The sequence below is a fragment of the Chrysemys picta genome, chromosome 8 (genome assembly GCF_011386835.1).
Source record: "Chrysemys picta bellii isolate R12L10 chromosome 8, ASM1138683v2, whole genome shotgun sequence".
Taxonomy (NCBI): domain Eukaryota; kingdom Metazoa; phylum Chordata; order Testudines; family Emydidae; genus Chrysemys; species Chrysemys picta.
In genome coordinates, this window is record NC_088798.1 from 65,332,779 (window position 1) to 65,351,946 (window position 19,168).

General features: G+C 45.5%; 1 protein-coding gene across 2 annotated transcripts in view; it reads right to left on the minus strand.

Annotated features, from left to right (window-relative positions):
• Nucleotides 1-393: 393 nt before the first annotated feature.
• Nucleotides 394-19,168, minus strand: part of FAM78B (family with sequence similarity 78 member B) — a 36,529-nt gene continuing 17,754 nt past the window's right edge. For both annotated transcript variants that reach the window (XM_005312970.4, XM_065554691.1), the window contains exon 2: nt 394-10,871. In XM_005312970.4, the coding sequence (XP_005313027.1) occupies nt 10,349-10,871 (523 nt within the window). In that variant the 3' untranslated portion in view covers nt 394-10,348. The remainder of the gene's footprint in view (nt 10,872-19,168) is intronic.

Consider the following 19,168-nt stretch of genomic DNA (forward strand, 5'->3'; position numbering starts at 1 on the left):
GAAAATTATCTTCCCCCAATGGGATTTCAAAAATATCTCAGGTAAAAGGCAGAGCTGTACTAGCAGCCAGTCTAAAATGTCTGACCATGCAGAAAGTGTGATATCTATATCAAACCCATCCGTATGCCCACCCAGCAGTGTCTGCTGAGACAAACTACCAAGTATCCCTTGTCCTGAACGTGCAACACAGATGCACCTGAAACATGACTCTGCAATGGTTCTGTATACACTGTTTGGCTCAAGACAATGACAAAGCAGGAAACGTCTCCGCTTGAGATGAGATGAGATGCAGGAGGGGCTGGATTGCACCAGATAAATATTCTCTAATCTGCTCAGGAGTACTATATGAATTATGTAGCTGTTTGTTGTCACTGATTTGGATCCGTTGGTAGCTAGATCGCTCCCTGCAACCTGATCTTGTTTGCTTTAATATTTTTGTTGTGTGATGCTTAGATAACATGGTGATGGACGCGATAGAAAAACCAATGATAGAGAACCTTAAGAAACATACATGAACGTATCAATAAAATGGTTATTATCCTAACATTTTGCACTTGCAAAGCATCTTCCATCCACAGAATTCAAAGCAGTACCGTACAAATGAATTTATTCTCACAATGTAGCCCTACAAGCCCCAGGAATACTGTTATCCCCCTACTGCAAATGGGGAAACTATGGAAAATTAAGTGATTTGCCACTGAGCTGGGAACAAATCCCAGGTCTCTCAAATCCCCGCCCTTGGGCTTAACCCAGAAAGCTGTTCTAAAAGAGCAAGATGATTGGCTGATGAAGACGTGACTAGGCAGGAACAGGACCTAGCCATTAACCTCTTAATAAGAACTCCAGCAGGAGCAGTCATGCCAAACACTTGCAACCTCACAACACACTGCGGGGATGAGGGGATTGATATGGATAAGGGGACATGCATTATTGCTTACACAGGTTCCATATGTGCCATGCACAAAAACTCACAAAGTTGGTGTGTAAAGCCCAGCGAAAAAAGTATTTCACTCTCTGCCTGTGACCCTGGTTCTCTGTTAAGGTTTGCTGTAGTGGCTTAGTGCAAAACTTTCATAAGCTTTTCAAAATCGTTTTATAAGAAATATCCCGCTTTCCACAAAGGGCACCACAGTGAAAGCTGCCTTTTTCCCTTCATTTCCCTGCGTGAGGGGCTCTCTCGAGAAGTGCTTTTCCTGATGGATGTGCAGAGCTCTGGAATACTCGGAGAGTTTCAAGTAAAAACAAAAGGTTCCAGGGATGGGGGTTGGTATTTCTCTTTAAGGGTCTCAGTAATTATAATTAAGGCTTCTGTGACTTTCCAGGATCTCCATGACTTCTGCAAGCGGCAGGTGCGACTGACCCCAGGGCCTCCCAAGCAGCTCAGGCGGCCCCAGGGCCAGCCTCACTGCCCCCCCCCACCAACAGTGGCGGTCCTGGGCCGCCCCCCCCCCCCGCCAGCAGTAGTGCAGCGGTCACAGGCCCCCGCCAGCAGCAGCGGTGATGGTCCCGGGCCACCCTCCGCCAGCAGTGGCTGACGTGGTTCCAGGCAGCCCCCCCACCCACCAGCCTCCCTTCAGTACCAGCAGGTGCCCCAGAGTCCCCACTCCAGAGTAGCAGCTGCACCCCCAGAACCTTCCATCACACCAAAGATTTAGTCAGGGGTATAGTACAAGTCATGGAGAGGTCAGGGGCCGTGAATTTTTGTTTATTGACCATGACCTGACCATGACTTTTGCTAAGACTAAATCTTAGCCTTAATTATAATGTTTAATGGATGGCAGATGTGTCTACTCCTTAGCCCACTCTCTGAAGACTGGCTCCTTCCAAATTTTGCATAAATCTTCCTACTTAGCAGAGACCAAACAGAAGCCACCATGATAGAGGGAGCTGCTGCACCAGACTCCCTCCCCTGAAGACCTGGTTTCAAATTAGTCTTTGGTCACAAGCAAAGCTATAGTGCTGGGCCTCAACTCTTGGTGCGCAATGGACATTTGTCCACATCATACCACACAATTGCTCACGACTGGAAACTGCTGCTTTGGAAAGGCCTACGGAGGGAACAGGCAGGGGCCTAGCACGTTAGAGAGCAGTAGTGGTGATACACTAGGGGGATGGTACCCAGTATTGGGCCAGACGGCAGTGGTTCAGGTCAGCACTGAGGTACAACCGTGGAACAGAGCGCAGGGGACACTGACATTGTACCTGTATCTGGACAGTTCAGTTCTGATTTTCATAAACATTAAAATTAACCAAAAAACCCAGCCATTTATTGAGTCGCTGCCCTTTACATTTTGCAGAAACTAGAGCAAAATGACCCCTGGGGGGGAAGCTTGAGGAATGAGAATCATCATGGAACCGAACCCCAGTTGGTATAAGTTAGTCAATGCCACTGATGTCAATGGAGCTACATGGATCCCAATAACTCAGCAAATCAGAGGTTAAGTAATTATGCTTCACTATGTAAATACACCCTGGGAATGTCTGATGGGGTCAATCTATAAATCAAACCTAATTAAATAATAAAATCCATTAATCAAAAATGGGAAAGCAGCCGGTCTTTAGGAGGGGGAAGGGAACTATACATAAAGTGGCAAAGTGAGAGCACCACGGTTTGCAGCTGTAACTCCTTGCAGAGTGGACACTGCAGCATTCACGCAGGCCTATAACGGCAAGGTCTGTTTCCAATTCCCCCAATGTGCTACAATGAGAGTGCAACGTCCTCCAGATTCCTCCCTTGCTTGCAGAGAAGGAAATTGCAAAGGTGGCTTTTTGCCCTGCTCAGTCAAAATACTGATACTTTTCTGACTGAATGGGGTGATATCTCGTGGGACTTTAAAGCTAGACACACAATACTGGGGAATCAGGGCTTGTCTACACTACACAATAAACTAAACCTATCTTAGGTCAACTTCTAGCCACAATGGTAATTACTGTGGTTTCTCATGTCCACGCTACCCTCTTGTCAGTGGTGAGCGTCCTCACCAGGAGTGCATGCACCTATGTAAGAGGGGCAGTGTGGCAGGCTGAGAGCCCAGACTCTCAGCTCCACATGGAGCTCCACACTGGGGACCTGGGAGCCCAGCTTGGGGAATAGGGAGCGGAGAACCCAGGCAGCAGCTGGGCTCACAGCTGGAGCCCTTCACCCACTCTGAGGTGACAGCCTGAGTTGTGAGCCTGGCACCGGGTTCACAGCAGGGAGCCTACCAGCCTTTTTGTCAATTTCATGGCTCCCTCAGGCTCAGAGCAGCAGCAGGGCTCACAGCTGAAGCTGTGAAATTGACAAGATAGGCTGGTAGGCTCCAAGCTGTGAAATTGAGTCCTGCAAGGGGCCCACAGCTGGGGCTGTCAACCCCAGAGTGCAGGGCGGGGGCTCCAGCTGTGAGCCCAGGAGCTGTGAAATTGATAAGAATGACAACCAACAGCCAATGTAAGTAACGCAATGTCCCACCCTAACTACACCAACGTACGTCCTGCGCCTCTTGTAGAGGTGGAGTTACTATGTCAGTGTATTAGGGTACTTACATCTCCAGGAGCAAGGCTGTAGTGACATTTTAAACTGACACTGACATAATTAGATCGACATAAGCTGCCTCACCTCAACCTAACTCTGCAGTGTAGACCTGGCCTCAGTCTCTCTCCTAGGTTCTACAGTCAAGACCCTGTGCAGTTGTGCCCATTCCAACTGGAGCATGCGGTCCTTAATTTACATGTATACTAGAAGCTCAGCGAAAACCCACTCTAAAAAAATAAGCAGCTGAATAAATAAGTTAATAGAATCGATCAGCATTCTCTTCCCCGTACCAGGGCAAGATTTCTGCTACCTTACACCACTCTTGTGAGACCAGGCTTAGCGGGGGACCTGTGATCATTAAAGTTTTAGGGTGAAATCCTGGCTCCGTTAAAGTCAACTGCCAAAACTCTCATGGAGTTCAATGGGGCCAGGGTTTATCCCTCTGTGTTTTCAATATGGCAAGTGCTGAAGTGTCTTCAAACCCTAGGAGCAGCAGAGATCAGAGCTGTAAACTGTATCTGGCCATGATCGTTCCCTGCAGCTGCAATGCTAAACAATAGCAGCTGACTCAGAAGAGGAGCGGTGGGCATGGCTGGATGGCTAATGGGGAGCCCAGCTAGGAGAGGCTGCCTCTCCCAAACAGAGAATGCACAGGAACCTTTTTCTTCACAAGGCCCCTTCCTAAAAAGAGCTAAGAACCGAGCGCCAATCACTGGCCATATTCCCCACAGGGCTTTTCCAAAGCTATCTGACAGCACCCAGATCTGCTCCACCAGGCAACCCTAAACAAGCCCAGGGATTGGCAGGAGCAAAGTAAACGAAGCACTAGGGCTGGGCAATGTAAACCAGATGCCAACCTCAAACTTAGCCATTTGGCCACAAGTGCTCCTAACAAATGGGCCAAGCGCCCACAGCTGGGCCCAGGTTTTCCAGACCAGTGCTTCCCAAACTGTGAGCCAGGGATCCTTTGGGGTTCATGATGGAGCCATGAATGTCTGGGGGAAAATGTAATTGTTAAGCCAGTTTTTGTTTTTCTAATTAAAAGACTATTAAGCTAGGCTTAAAAATCACCAGTTTTTTATTTACGGGTCTGTGTCTTATGCTGCTGCTGGTGGCCTCTCTGTGCACTCCACTCCGGCAGGGGGCCTTCAGCTGAGAGACTCCTTGCTGGGGAAGCAGGCAGCTGGAAGCCTCTCAGCTGAGAGGCCCTGCTGGTGCAGAGGACAAAGAGAGGCCTCCAGCTCTGGTAGCAGCAGAGAGGGGAAGGGGGTTGATAGAGAGACAGGTGCATCTTAAAACTGTCAAGTGATCATGCACTGAAGAACAAGTTTTCAAATCTAACAAGCCAGGAATCCCTGAATCACTTCCAGGGATCTCAGAGCCAGGGTTTTCAGCAATGGCTCCTGTGAAACCCAAACAGAAATCATTTAAACTTCAAAAACAACTTACGTCTGGTGCTATTAGAGATTCAACCAAACAGTGCGCAGCTCTGCCATTCGAAACAGGCCTGCTCGTCTCACAACAAGCTCAGACTCTGTCCCAACACACCCCAAAAACCGTAGTTTCCAGTTATAGTTTAAAACCCCCAGATTAAATCTGATTAGATCATTAACAAATTGTATAGAATTGAATAAAGTCACAAAACCATCCTAACTCTGATGTCCCCTTTGCATCTGGTGTCCTGAGTTGGGAAAAGCAACTGTCTTCACTGGTGGGGTGCCATCAAGCCTTAACATATCTGTCAGGGAGCCACCATACTTAAACATTTGGGAGCCAATGTTCCAGATCATCCAGCAGCTCCTGTTAGGAACAATTGGAAAGTCCTCCACAGGAAAACACAAACTGAGCACGACAGGAGCTGCGAGGGTGCTCAGCTCTTGTGAAAACCTGTCTTTTAACAGGAGATTTTCCACGGAGGGCACAGGCTCAGTGGGGCCTACAGACCCTGAAGAACTTATGGGCACTAATGTCCCTGCAGTGAAGTTAACAGCATCTCTCTGAGCTAACTAACTTCTTTTCTTTCCTATCCAAGAAAGCTCTTGATGAATGTGGTATTTCAGCTGCTTCCATGGCTTTGATTAACCATCTTTTTAGCTCAGAGGTGCAGGTGCATTCACATCTTTGTGCACTGAGCATAGAGTCTGACATTGGTTTTGTTCCATTTCAATAAACCCATGCAACCCCAGCAAGATCAAAATGCCTCACTGGCCCCTCTGCCTCTGAGGCTATTTCTGCTTTCACATATGCTTGGCAAAGTCATTTCCACAAGCAACAGGTTTAACCAGCTTCACCTCACAGCTTTTGTGTCAGGGATATTAGCTCGAGAACAACAGATTCCAAATCTCTCAGCTGTCAGATTCCAGCTGTGCAACTACTGCTCTCCCAGAATTCCTCTAAAGGCTTGCATTTTAAATCCACTCCCACAACACTGATTTCATTAGCGATTGCATTCCTCTGGCCTTTTAGCAATTCTGAGAAGCTGGGTGGTATTGTGGGTTTCTCCTTAAAATGGGGAGCAATGGTTGCCCAAATTGTGGTTCCAGTCTCAATCTTCCAGACCAAAATGCAGGACATGAACTTTAAAATGATTGGGCAGGAAGCCCAAAATGAGGGGCAGAGCAAAATCTGTAGAGTCGAGAGAGTTTGGAATGAGAACGGATTCAGGGGCGGGATCCAGCACCAAACAGATGTAGCTCCAGAGTCTCACCTTTACAACAGCTGAGCCTCTGGCCCCAAACCTTATAACTTCAGGCTAAAATTTTCCAAACTTGGACACTAGAACTGACTGAGAAATGGGAAATGTATTTTGTGAAAAATGCTGACGTTGTTTCCACTTCACAGAGTCAGAAACACATCCCATTTCCATTTTTCTCAACATTTGAGTTTTGGGGTTTTTTGTTTGTTTTTAACCAAAATTGGTTTGAAAATTTTCCATGTTTTAAAAACTACATTTTAAATATCAACAATGATTTAAAAAATATTTTGATAACATTCCAATTAAAATGTAAATAAGACACAAAAAATGTCAAAAAATGGAAAATTCTGATCATGCCAACAATTTTTCCATGTCAAGTTTCATCATAAAAAAAAGCCAATTTTTCCCTGAAAAACTTTTGTATGAAAAATTTCAGCAAGCTCTTAGACAGCTACCTCCATATTTAGGCACCTAAATAAGTAGGTTGCTTTCAGAGGCTGTAAACTAGGCCACCACAGCTGAAAATGAATTTTGAATTCAACATTTCTGGTGTACAAAAGGATAAGAAATCAATAACTAACAACAAATATTACTGAGAATAATAAATAGAGAGACAAGAACATGGGATTTTTGGTCTACAGTGGTGTGAGGGGTAAGACCAGAGTCTACTAGCTGCATATAATAGGTGTGGGGTAGAGCTTGGAAAACAACCTACTTCTCCATGCCAGTTTTAAGGGCATAGTGTCATGCACTCCAGCTGCCTGAAAGCCGCACCAGAGAGCTGAAGGTCTGGGGAAAATTCAGCAGCTTTGAAGGATCTGCCCTGAGCAGGGAGGCCATGCCTGTGCCTGCGGGGGCCCATGAACTGGTGACAGCATGGAGTTCTCAAACTCACCCTGTGGAAACCTGGCAGTCCTGTGTATCTGCAGGTGCTACCAAGGGATGGGCAGAGAAAGGCTGCCGGTGCACCACCCAAGGATGGAGATAGGCTATAGGAGGTACACAGGAGCCACAGGGATGCAGGGCAGCTGAGGCAAGCTGGTGACTCTGTGTGAATTAAGGCTGACTGGGATGGCATTAACGGATGCATGACACTGCAGCGCTCTTTCCGCTGATTCTACTCAGAGCAGCTCTGCTGAAGGCCAAGGTGTCCAGGGCAGGGGGACACAGCACAGAGAGACCTTTCCTGGGGTGAAGAAGAAACCTCCCCAACAGATTTCAGTTCACACGCACTTCATCTCCTCTGTGGGTCCTCAGTAGCTACTCTGTACCCTGGTCATAAGATTCAAATTCCAGAGAGGTTTGCTCAAAAGACCCTGGCATCATTGGGCAGGTACTGTTCCCAGTGATCTCAAAGGGGGCTTAGCCTGCACAGAGACCACAGAAGCCCTGAACGTACCAGACACCCAAGTGCACCTATGGAGGTCCTGTATGACCCCTATGACGCAAAAAGCATGAGGCTCATAAGCAAAGTGGGGAAAATGCAGCAAAACATCAACTCCGTAAAAAGGAGAGCGGAGCCCTGGATTTCAAAGCAGTGAAATCACCACTGAAATCAGCTTAAAAATCAAGCTCAGAAAAGCAGGGCTAATACTGTAACAAGGGTTTTCTACAAAACTGTCAGGAGAACCTACCACCATGTACACTAACACACACAGCACATGAATGGTGTTCAGTAGGAGATGCTCTGAATGAAGGCAGGCATAATGGAGATCTTTGAACCGTGGAATTATGATGAGTGGTTTCTTTGTTCAGAAGCCTAAATTCACATAACAGAAACTTTATCTTCCTATTACTGAGAGATTAACTGCTTTTCAGAGCAATAATCCAAGGTTTCAAGAAGTCACTGGGCTCATGCTGGAAGGGCAGATACAGCAGTTTCCATGCAGAATGAATCAGTATCATTTCACAATATCTAGGACTCGATAAGAGTTCCTCTGGATTGGAGTCAATACTAAGGGAGTCCCTGGACATCCCGCAGAGATATCTTTTAAATTAGTAGCTGGGTAAAAATGCTATAGATCATCTCTTAGTCACACTGGGCTGAGTAGTTAGCAGTGCCTTAAAATGGTAAAGCACATTCTGTTTATAAACCACACATTTTCTGCATTTCTCTTTTTTTTTTGCTTGTTTGTTTTGTTTCCTGGTGACTGAGATGGGAAAACCAGAAGCTTTGCTTTTAAGACTTTGCACCTTCTTCTCTACCTGACTTCCCTGCCCTCTGCATCTGTGCGCAGAAGGTGGTAGCACTGCTACTTCTGTTCCTTGCTGGAATACCTCCACCCACCAGGCAGCCAGCTCCCCTACACTGGAGGGCCCAGATGAAAGAGCCAGTCAGTATGCATGGGGGAAAACAGCACAAGTTATGACTATAATCCCTTGCACGGCTCCCACTCTGAGCTATGGCTCTTCCCTGACAAGGCTCCTGGGGCAGCAATGCTGTCCAGGGGCCAGCAGGAATGCAGACACCCTTTTCCTTCTGCATATCCTCCAAGACAGCCTAACATGATGAACCTGCTGGAGGACAGAGATAGGGAGAGGAGAGGTGCATCACACCCCGAGAGGAAGAACGAGTAGGAAACTCCATGAGTTTATGACCCACAGCATTTCTCCCCACTCCGGTCATGACATCACCATCACCTTCACAGCAACCAACTGGGATGCCATTGAGTCAGGTGCTGAAGAAACTCCCAGTGGTGATGGCCCTTAAAAAGCAAAGATCCTGTTACCCCCCACCCCCAAACATCCTCATCAGAGAGTGAAGCTCAGGCTTATTCCCAAAGAGAACAGCCCCGCACCTTCCCCGGACAGATTCAGCCATGCACTGGTGCCTGGCTAGAGGAGCATTTCACTCACAGACGTGCACGTCTAACCATCCTTCTCGGAAGCTACTGTTTTGTTGCTGCAGGAGGGGACACCTCAGAGGAGTTTTCATGAACAACTATCCTTTCCCCTTGAAGGTGGTGCAAACGCTTCCCTTTGCCCCAGCGAACAGACACACAGGCAGTCCCCATGGCCTAGTGCCATGGCTCCAAAGGCAGGCCCTGGGGCCTGGAAGCACGCTGTGTGCAGACCTTTATTTATGCTGCTCTGCAGGCAGTTAGGGATGTGGCTTTCCACATGAACAGCTATTCATATGGAAAACGAGCAAGAACCCCAGCTTCTTGCAATGGACTTATGTATTTGAATCCTGGAGGACGTCCAAGCCTTTTGGACATCATGCAAACAGTCAACATCTCCCTGGTTCTCCCTTTGCTGGGTGAACAGACATTGCTCATAATTTGTCATTTTACTGAGAATTATTTTTGCTTCTTTAAAAAAAGGGCTTGAGGGAGAGGGAAATGGAGGGCCAGGAAAGATTAGTGTATCTTAGAACTAAATTACATCTAGATTTCCCTTGGATTTCACTCAAAGGATGGAAAGACCTATGGCAGCTCCTACATTCACAACTACTTGAAACACACTGAGATGCATGCAAAATTTCTTAATTCAATCTGTTTGAAGAAATTATTCTTGGGAAGAGGAAGGTAGTTCACATTGTTCTTCAGTTCAGCACCTTGGACAGTTCCTTGTGGACTCAGAGCTTGTCTGTAGCTAAGTGGAACAGATGGTATGGGTTGTTATTCCCCCCTCCCCCCTTTGTAAACATTCTTTTAGTTCCAATGAGCAAGGTGATCATTTGATTATCAATCAAAACTGCATAGGTATAAAAACGTGGTAACACCCCGCCCCATCGGTCAGACAGTAGGATCGAACTGGGAGACCATGAACATCTGGTGTGCATGGTCTCCATTTCTACATCTAATTGGTTGGGAAGCAGCATTTGCCACAGGCACTGTTTAATCATATTCTCATTCCTTGCATGTTATGGCAAGGGAATATGAGTTATTCAGATAAGAAAGCCTCTTCCAGCCAAAATACCCTGGAAGTACAGAATCCCCCAGGTATGTCATCGGAAGTCCACCAGCTGTGCAATTCCTCTTTTGTGACATAGCTTTGGCCACTATCAAGTACCATATTCTTTCTGAATAAGGAGGAACTCGGTTTCCATTCACCAGAGGTCTGCTTTGGCTCAGAAATCCAGTTCATTTGCACCATACCAACAGCAATGACGTCCTCATGCATGCACGCCCACACACCATCTACTTGGGAGGTATCACTATCAAAGGTTGGCCTCGTTTAGGTCTCCACATGAGGACTTGGGCATCATTGGCATTGGGTTTCACTAGTGCGTTTGGCGGGATGGGTTCCATTCGGCTCAGAATCCGGGGCTGCTCTTGATGAGTCCTTCCCACTAGTCGTGCTCGCTGCCCCAGGAGCTGCAGGGGATCCACTTCAATGTCCACACGCATCCTCCACTTTATAGTCTGCAGGATGATCTTCTCCTTGGTGGTCATATTCATGGCTACTAGCCACGTGGTAAAGCTCTGATCCCTCTTAATCCTGGTCAGCAGTGGTACATTGCTGTCACTCACAGGGACAGCCCATGTCACGCTGGGGTAAAAATTGTCATTCATACTGACTGAGAACCGGGAGACCTTGTTAGTGGGCCCAACCAAGGTCACCGTTTCCGTGGTGTTCCCATACCAGGGGTAGCTCACACCATCAGAGTCACTGATGGCTTTTACTCTCCCTTCTCGCAAGTCAGGAAGTTCCCAGCTGGACCTAGGGAATGAAAACGAAAGAACCAGGTTATAAATGAAGCTGCAGCAGCAACAACTACTGGGTAGTTCTGTAGTCTACAGCAGGGTGAGCTGATTTAAATCAAAGCATTTTAAAATCACTGATTTTAATCATGATTTAAATCAGCAAGCAGGAAACCTTGATTTTCCTTCATTTTAACTGTGTTTTGCATTTGTACTTTTTAGTTATTTTCCTAAAAAAAAAGGTTGATTCTCACTGGTTGACAACCATTAAAACACGTTGAGTTGCAACTAAATATACCCTTTATGCAAAATTTAGTGCTTTTTTTATGAACCAAGAAGATACACTGTGTCTATACACATTTATTTAAGCAATTACACCGCTTAAATTACATTTATACAGATTCTTATTTTTTACATTTTCATGATGTTAGAAAATGGTGGATAATGCATTTCTTATTTACCAGATGATTAATTTTTTTTACTTGTGCTTAGTGTCAAATTCTGTTTAGATGGGAATTTGAATGCAATTAAAAATGCAAAAAACCCATAGCATTTTCATTTTTTAAATTAGTTAAATAAATCTACCTTAAATGTGCTGGATATACAAGAAAAAAAGTTTATCAAAACAAGGTTTGCATTTAGAACTGATTTATTAATGCAAGGAAGTATTATTTGTAGTTAGTAAATGAAATTGATTGTTTCCTATCACTGTGTCCTTCAAAGTATCAGATTCCGACAGATATCCTCTCAGACCTAGTTTTTATTAATAGATTGGAAGAGGAAAACAAGCTTTCCTGCTTTTTCATCTTCCTACTGGTTTTTAACTCTGCATGAACTAATCATTGAACTAAACTAGTTAAATACACGGAAATGAAGAAAATATTCTCGCTGCACCTGCAGAAAATGCTACTTTTCTGGTTGCAGGTGCTTAGCCCGTGATTTCTATCTGTTCAGTGATTTGACTTTCTTGAAAACTTTGGCAGTAAACATATACTCCTTATGTTTTTAAATGTAATTTATATGATTTTAATCGATTAAATTTAGACCTTAATACATGCTGTCATAATTTCACATAAGATTTCTAAAAATAAACTTGTATTTAATTTAAATTAAAAAATCCATTTTTAAAAAAGCCATTAATTTTTATCCACCCTGGTCTAGGGGGCATTATTAAAGACAAGAAGCTCTGCGCTAACACTCACAGGATGAAATGTTTGGCTGGAGAGAGAAGAAGAAGAAAACAGATAAGAGGATAACAATTTTGTACTTGCAATCCTGCTGAAGGAGTCATTGTTGCATCATCAAAATTGCTCAGCACACTCTAGGTAACATAGGATAAGCTGAACAACCCAGTCAGATCTCAACTAGTACTTATCCAGCATCTTCATCACAAAATCCCACCCTGCTTTTCAAATGAATGACCAATTCCTCACAGCACACTGGTGACAGAGCAGGTCAGGCTCAGGTTTTCAAGGCCGACTAGTGAGATTTAGCCACACAAATATTCATGTTCATCACAGATTTCAAGGCCAGAAGGAGCCATCAGATCACCTAGTCCAGTGGTTCCCAACCTGCGGCCCAATCAGCACACAGCTGTGGCCCATCCTCAGGGCCATACAGGTCGTATATATACATTGTGTGGATGCAGCCCACATAACACAGATAGCTTCATGTGCGACCCACAATGGTAAACAGGCTGAGAACCACAGACCTAGTCTGACCTCCAGCATATCACAGGCCATCCATCCTCACCCAGCACCGCACGCTAAACCCAACAACCAAAATAGACCAAAGTATTACAGCCCACAGGAGACTGGAGTATTATGTGCCACAGGCATAGAACAGGAGGGACCGAGGTACAGCAGGACTTGAGGCCTCCGCAACAGCAGGGAAATGAGGAAGTGAGATAGACCCAGATAATCCTGGCAGGCGACCCACATGCTGCAGAGGAAGGTGAAACACCCCAAGGTTGCTGCCAATCTGACCTAGGGGGAAATTCCTTCCCAACCCCACACGTGGTGATCAGTTAGACCCTGAACACGTGAGAAAGAAACATCCAGCCAAGCACCTGAGACAGAGAATGCTCGGAGCCACCTCAGAGCCCTGGCCCTGCCCAGTGTCCCATCTCTGGCCATGGTAGGGTGACCAGATTCCCGATTTTATAGGGACAGTCCCGATTTTTGGATCTTTTTCTTATATAGGCTCCTATTACCCCCTACCCCCTGTCCTGATTTTTCACATTTGCTATCTGGTCACCCTAGACAGCAGCCCTGACGGTTCAGAGGAAGATGATAAACAAAAAATCCCACCCCTGAATACACTGGGGGAGGGGAGGGGGGAGAGAATCCCTTCCTAACCCCTGCAGGTAGGCAGCTGAAACCCTGAAGCACGCTCTTCAGAAATATAAGACATATTCTGGAAATGAGCCCCAGGGCTTCTGAGCCTTGCCCCCTACCACCACAACCAGCCCTATCATACAATCACAATGAAAAATCTGTTCCGCTATCTCCTAAAACTAATTAAGTGCTTTGCCCACAACTCTGATTGGGAGGCTGCTCCAGAATCTCACCCTCTGGTGGTTAGACACCTTCTCATTTCCAGTCTGAATTCGTTCATGGCCGGTTTATACCCATTTGTAGTTGTGCCAGTATTGCCCTTTAGCTTAAATAGCTCTTCAGCCTCCCTGGTATTTACCCCCTGATGTATTTACATAGAGCAATCAGATCGCCTCTCAGCCTTCTGTTTGCTAGACTGAACAAGCCAGGCTCTTCCAGTTCCTCCCATAAAACAGGCCCTCCATTCCACTGATCATCTTAGTAGCTCTTCTCTGCACTGGTTCCAGTCTGAATTCATCTTTCTAGAACACGGGTGATCACAACTGTACAAGGTACTTCAAATGAGGTCTTACCAATGCTTTGTTCAATGGCATGAACATCTCTCTATCTCTACTGGAAATGCTTCGCCTGATACAGCCTAGGATGTCACTGGCCTTTTTCACAGCCACATCATATCGGTGGCCAATAGCCCAGTGATCGACCCACACACCCAGGTCTCTCTCCTCTGTTGCTTCCAACTGATGAGCCCCAGCTTGTAGCAGAAATTCTTATTATTAGACCCTCAGTGTTTGACCTTGCAGTTTGAACTACTGAATTTTCATCCTATTTCTCTCATTCCAGTCTTCGAGATCAACCAGATCTTCCTGTACAATACTACTCTGTATTGACAAGGCCTCCCAATTGTGTACCATCAGCAAATTTCATTAACGCACTCTTACTTTTTCTGGCAAACTTCACTAGTAACCTCCCTCCAGTCTGATAATTCACCTGTCAGCACAACCCATTGTCTTCTCCCCTTTAGCCAGTTCCTTAGCCACTTAACAATTCTGTACTGATCCCCATCCTCCCTAACTTAACTAGTAATTTCCAGTGTGGTAAAGTGTCAAATGCTTTACTGAAGTCCATGTATATTGGATTTACTGCACTTCCCCTATCTAAAAAAAGAGTTATTTTTCAAAGAAGCAAATCGGGTTAGTCTGGCATTGCATTACATCCCCCTTACCATTTACTTCCATTAATTTAATGGTAATAGGAACTGTGTGGCTAAATCCCCTAGTGCAGTGTTTCTCAAACTATTGTACTGGTGACCCCTTTCACATAGTAAACCTCTGAGTGTGACCCCCCATTATAAATTAAAAACACTTGTTTATATATTTAACACCATTATAAATGCTGGAGGCAAAGTGGGGTTTGGGATGGATGCTGACAGCTCGTGACCCCCCATGTAATAACCTTGTGACCCCCAGTTTGAGAACTCCTGCCCTAGTGGGCTTTGAAAACCTCAGCCTAAGTGATCATAACTCAAGTGATAAGATAAGTGACCCAAGGCCACACAACAAGCCAACAGCAAAGCTATTTCCTGGAGTCCAGTTTTTTGCCTTAGCCACAAGAACCTCCTTCCCTATTGTAACAAAGTGGCCGCTGGCAGGACACTACTAAGAGTATTAATTCAGGACAAGTAGGGCAGTCACCGCCCAAGGCTGGGGATCCTTCACTACTAATGCACACCAAACCAGCCAAACAGAGAGGACTTTGGTTTTACCCCACTGGCTAACCAGACGTCATACAAGCAATTCCCTCAGACACTCCAGTTTCCCAGTATCACCACCAGAGCCACTCCTTATGGGGATGAATGATTATGAAAACCAATACCCAGGTAAAAGAAAAAAGGTTCTCCCAATCCCAAAGGACCAAGCCCCAGACCCAGGTCAATATACCAGTCAGATCTTACACACAAATCATGCTGCTGCCAATCCTTTCGAATGTAAAATCTAAAGGTTTATTCATAAAAAGAAAGATATAGATGAGAGTTAAAATTGGTTAAATGGAATCAAATACATACAACAATTGCAAATGTCTTAGTTCAGGCTTGGGGAAATACTGCTGATTTAAACCAATCAACTCTCTGGGGTACAAACATCCCAGCTTGGATGTGTCATTCAGTCCTTTGTTCAGAGCTTCAGTTTCAAGTACAGTTCCTCCAGAGGTCAGAAGCAGGATTGAAGACAAAATGGAGGGGTTTCCAGGGCCTTTTATATCCTCTGCCATGTGGAAGGAAACCCCATTGTTCTTACAGTGGAAAATCACAGCAGCAAGATGGAGTTTGGAGTCACATGGGCAAGTTACATGTCCATGCATGACTCAGTTTGCAGGCGGCAGCCATTGCTTACATGCGAGCTTGAACGTTCCCAGGAAGGCTCCTCAGATGTGGATTGGAGTCTTCCAGGGTCCATTGTCAGTTAAGTGTTTCTTGATTGGGCACTTACTCAGAATAATTCTTTCTCAAGAAGCTGACCAAATGCTTCACTGATTCTACTTCGAATCAAACACATTGAGATACAAGTACATAGCCAATATTCATAACTTCAAATACAAAAATCATACACACATACAGACAGCATAACCATAACCAGCAAATTACAACCTTTTCATAGACTCCTTACTTGACCTCCTTTGTACAAGATTTGGTGCAACTAGAGGACCTTGGTTGCAACAATGATCTATATGGTCACAGTTCATGTCAATAACGTCACACCTATGCACTAACATGAGCACAAAGAGAAGAAAGGTCCTTCAACTCGGGAGCCATTTCCCCACTGCAGGGAGCAATCAAGTGCCTCCTCCAAGAACAAGTTCAAATTCTTGGTTTCTTTGCAGATTCAGAATCATTGTGGACGGAGGCCTTTGCTTTGCCAACACACCTGTAAATTAATTTGACTGCAGTCTAACTGGTTGGGGCAAATTTCACTTCCGAGTCCATTAGGTCATGCTCTCCGTCATCAGCTCTCTTCTGGGGAAAGTGGCCCTTTCTACCTGCCAGAGTTGCCGCTCATCCACTCCATTGACAGCATAATTCGGGAAGCAGTTGCCAGAGTTCTGGGGCTGGGTAGGGAATATTTTTATTGTACTACTGTACTTGAATAGTCATGAGAACCAAATCCCTGCAAAGCATCCTGGGAGAACAGTCCAGATCAGATCTTGCTGGAGTTAAGGACAGTTTAGATTTTGCAAAATGCCCCATAACAAGACCAAGAACCGGATCTCTCATCCTCCTTCTGAAGTTGCCAGAAATAGAAAAACGTTTCCTCTTTTTAGTTTACTGAATTCATTTATTCTGACTTTTAAAAGCTGTGCCCTGCACCAGGCAATAAAACACAGCTATCCATCATTTTGTTACTGTCCTGTCTTAGCTCAGGTAAGCATGCTGGACACTGAAGGATCTTTGCTCTGAAAGGTTAGCATTATCAATGCAGGGTACCAAGAAAGGGGAAGGGGGTCAGAAGAGGATAAAAATACAAGTGCACTTGGCTTTTGTTGAAGTCTCTTGTTAATTCAGAGCTCTTGCCTGTAACAGTTGTGAGGCCAACAGCTGCCTACAACTGCATCTCCTGGCAAGTGACAGCTGGGTTACATTTTCCTGAGATGTGGATAAAATCAATTCTCTCTGACATTCCCAAACACTCACAAGTCAGTGCAAAAAATACTCTGACCTGCTAATTGAATGCAAGGATTTGGGTCACGCATTCACTCCCTAAGGCAGCAGCAGGCAGGCAGCACTTCAGAGACACAAAGCTGCTCTTCCCTTTCCTCTTGAGTTGTGCTTTTTCCTCGCACAGCTCAATGGCACAGAGCCCACCATGCCACACCCAAACGTGATGCCATTGAACAACCCAGGATCCAAGCCTGCAGAGCGCACCAGGCAGGCACTTCCTCCAACTGCTGAGCCAGAATTCAAGAGCAAAATACTTTTACATCTTGCTTCTTTTCTGGCATTTTAGACAAAGGTGACTTTTTACAAAATTTGGTACTTTTAAAATAAACAAACAAAACCTGTGAAAGGCACCAGATTACACAATGTGTTTTCCTCGGGGCAGGCACTCCAGACCCTCCAAGGTTTTACTTCCATCCATTCAAATGGCAGAGATGCACAGAATTTCAGGCCAGGAGGAACCACTGTGATCATCTCATCTGACCTCCTGCATAGCACAGACCACAGAATGTTAACCAGCAGTCCCTGCAGTACGTAACCTGTGAGCAGGGCTCTACTAAGCTAATAACTTAGGGCTGAACTAGAGCTCATTGTTTAGAATGGCATCCAAATTCAATGTCAAGTTTCCAAGTAATGACCCATTTCCCACCTCCCTTGGTAAGCTGTTCCAGACGTGCTAAACATGAATTTTGAATTTTTCCAAACATCAGATTCCAGACCCTGCATCTTGTTACAAGTTGGCTTCTTCCTATGTAGGTCTAACCTTAATCAAGTCACCTCTTCACCTTCTTTTTGATAGGCTACGTAGCTTGTGCTCTGTTGTAATAAGTAGGCCTACAAAATTACTTTTTACAGTTGAGCTCACACTTAGAGTAAGTGAAAGTTCATCAAATGTCACAACAACCTATAACAACAAATGCTGATAGGAAAAGGTGCAAAAAAGACAGACTGAATTAGCCCAAACAGAAAGGCCTACTGATCTAACTCAAGGGCTGTGCTAAGATCACGCTTTGTAAACAAGAAAAGTGTGGAACCAGAAATCAGTGAACCAAAGTTGGTATGTTGGAAACTAGGCCTAATTGGTGGGCAAAATAATGAGAGGATAGGCTATTCCACCCATCACTGCCCTTTGAGGGTCCTCAAAAGAGAGACTTGGCGGGGGGAGGGGGAAAGCTGTCCCTGCAACACTGGCTAGAAGCTAAAAAAGGGGACAGAACGAGATTCGTTATCATGATTGCCACCTTCTCCTGGGACCCTGGACCTTCTTCATGTTAATCCTGAAAGGTGCCCTGACCAGACGAGGCCAGAGAGAAGGGATCCAGGTGACATTGCCACCTCCACTGGCTCTGGCTAAATCCCGAATATCACCCCCTACTCCCCAAGTGTGTCCTTTTCCTTCGCCACATTAATTCTTCTCTTCCCTATCTTTCTAACTTTGAATGTCTTTCTAATGTCTAATAAGAATCTGGCTTAGCCAGTCAAGACTGTATACTTTGCAGCCCTGCTGTGAGCCTGTGACCAGAAAGAGCAGCTAAATGCAATGTCTAAACAGCCCGATGCTGGTACGAGTTTGCCAGGTCTCGGCATTGCTGATCAGACCATGAGCTGGGCCTGGGTTTCTCCAGCAGCGAGGTTGCAAGTGAAAGTTAACACCAGAGACAGCAGCTGCATTTTCTATCTTTGCTGTTCTTTCCTCTCCCCTTTTGTGTGTGTTTGTCTTTGTTTTGTCTTCATGCTAATCCCCAGAGCCAAATGCAATTGCCCCGATTCCTGACCCACTGAAGAAGCAGCATCTGCTTCCGTAGGCGCCTCCTCTCCACCACATGGAATTTCTTGTAGTGGCAGGGCAGGCTTTGGTCCTTGGTGCAAAGGAGGGGAATAGAAATAGGGAGCCAGTCTGTTCTAGCCTGTGAGATAACAAGAGAGGCTGCTTTCCACAGGCAAGCCATCAATTCAGCCAGAGCTCACTGTCAGTATCACACCCCGAGCTGCTACTAATGGCAGTCTGAGAAACCATCCCTGGAGTCACCGCTCCCATGGGGCAGTCTGCATTGTTGCTTGAAAGACAAATCAGCAAAGGAAGCACCTCTTCAGGGATGGCTTTTATTTAGGGTTATCCTAAATCTCACAAAACAAAGAGATCAGCTCCCCATCCCTACTCCCATGATGCACACTCTGCCCAGTCATCTTAGTCCTGTACTATAATGCCACTTCCCGCACAAGACCCCGGTGCACACAATTTCAACTGCACCTTGAGTTTGGATCTGAACC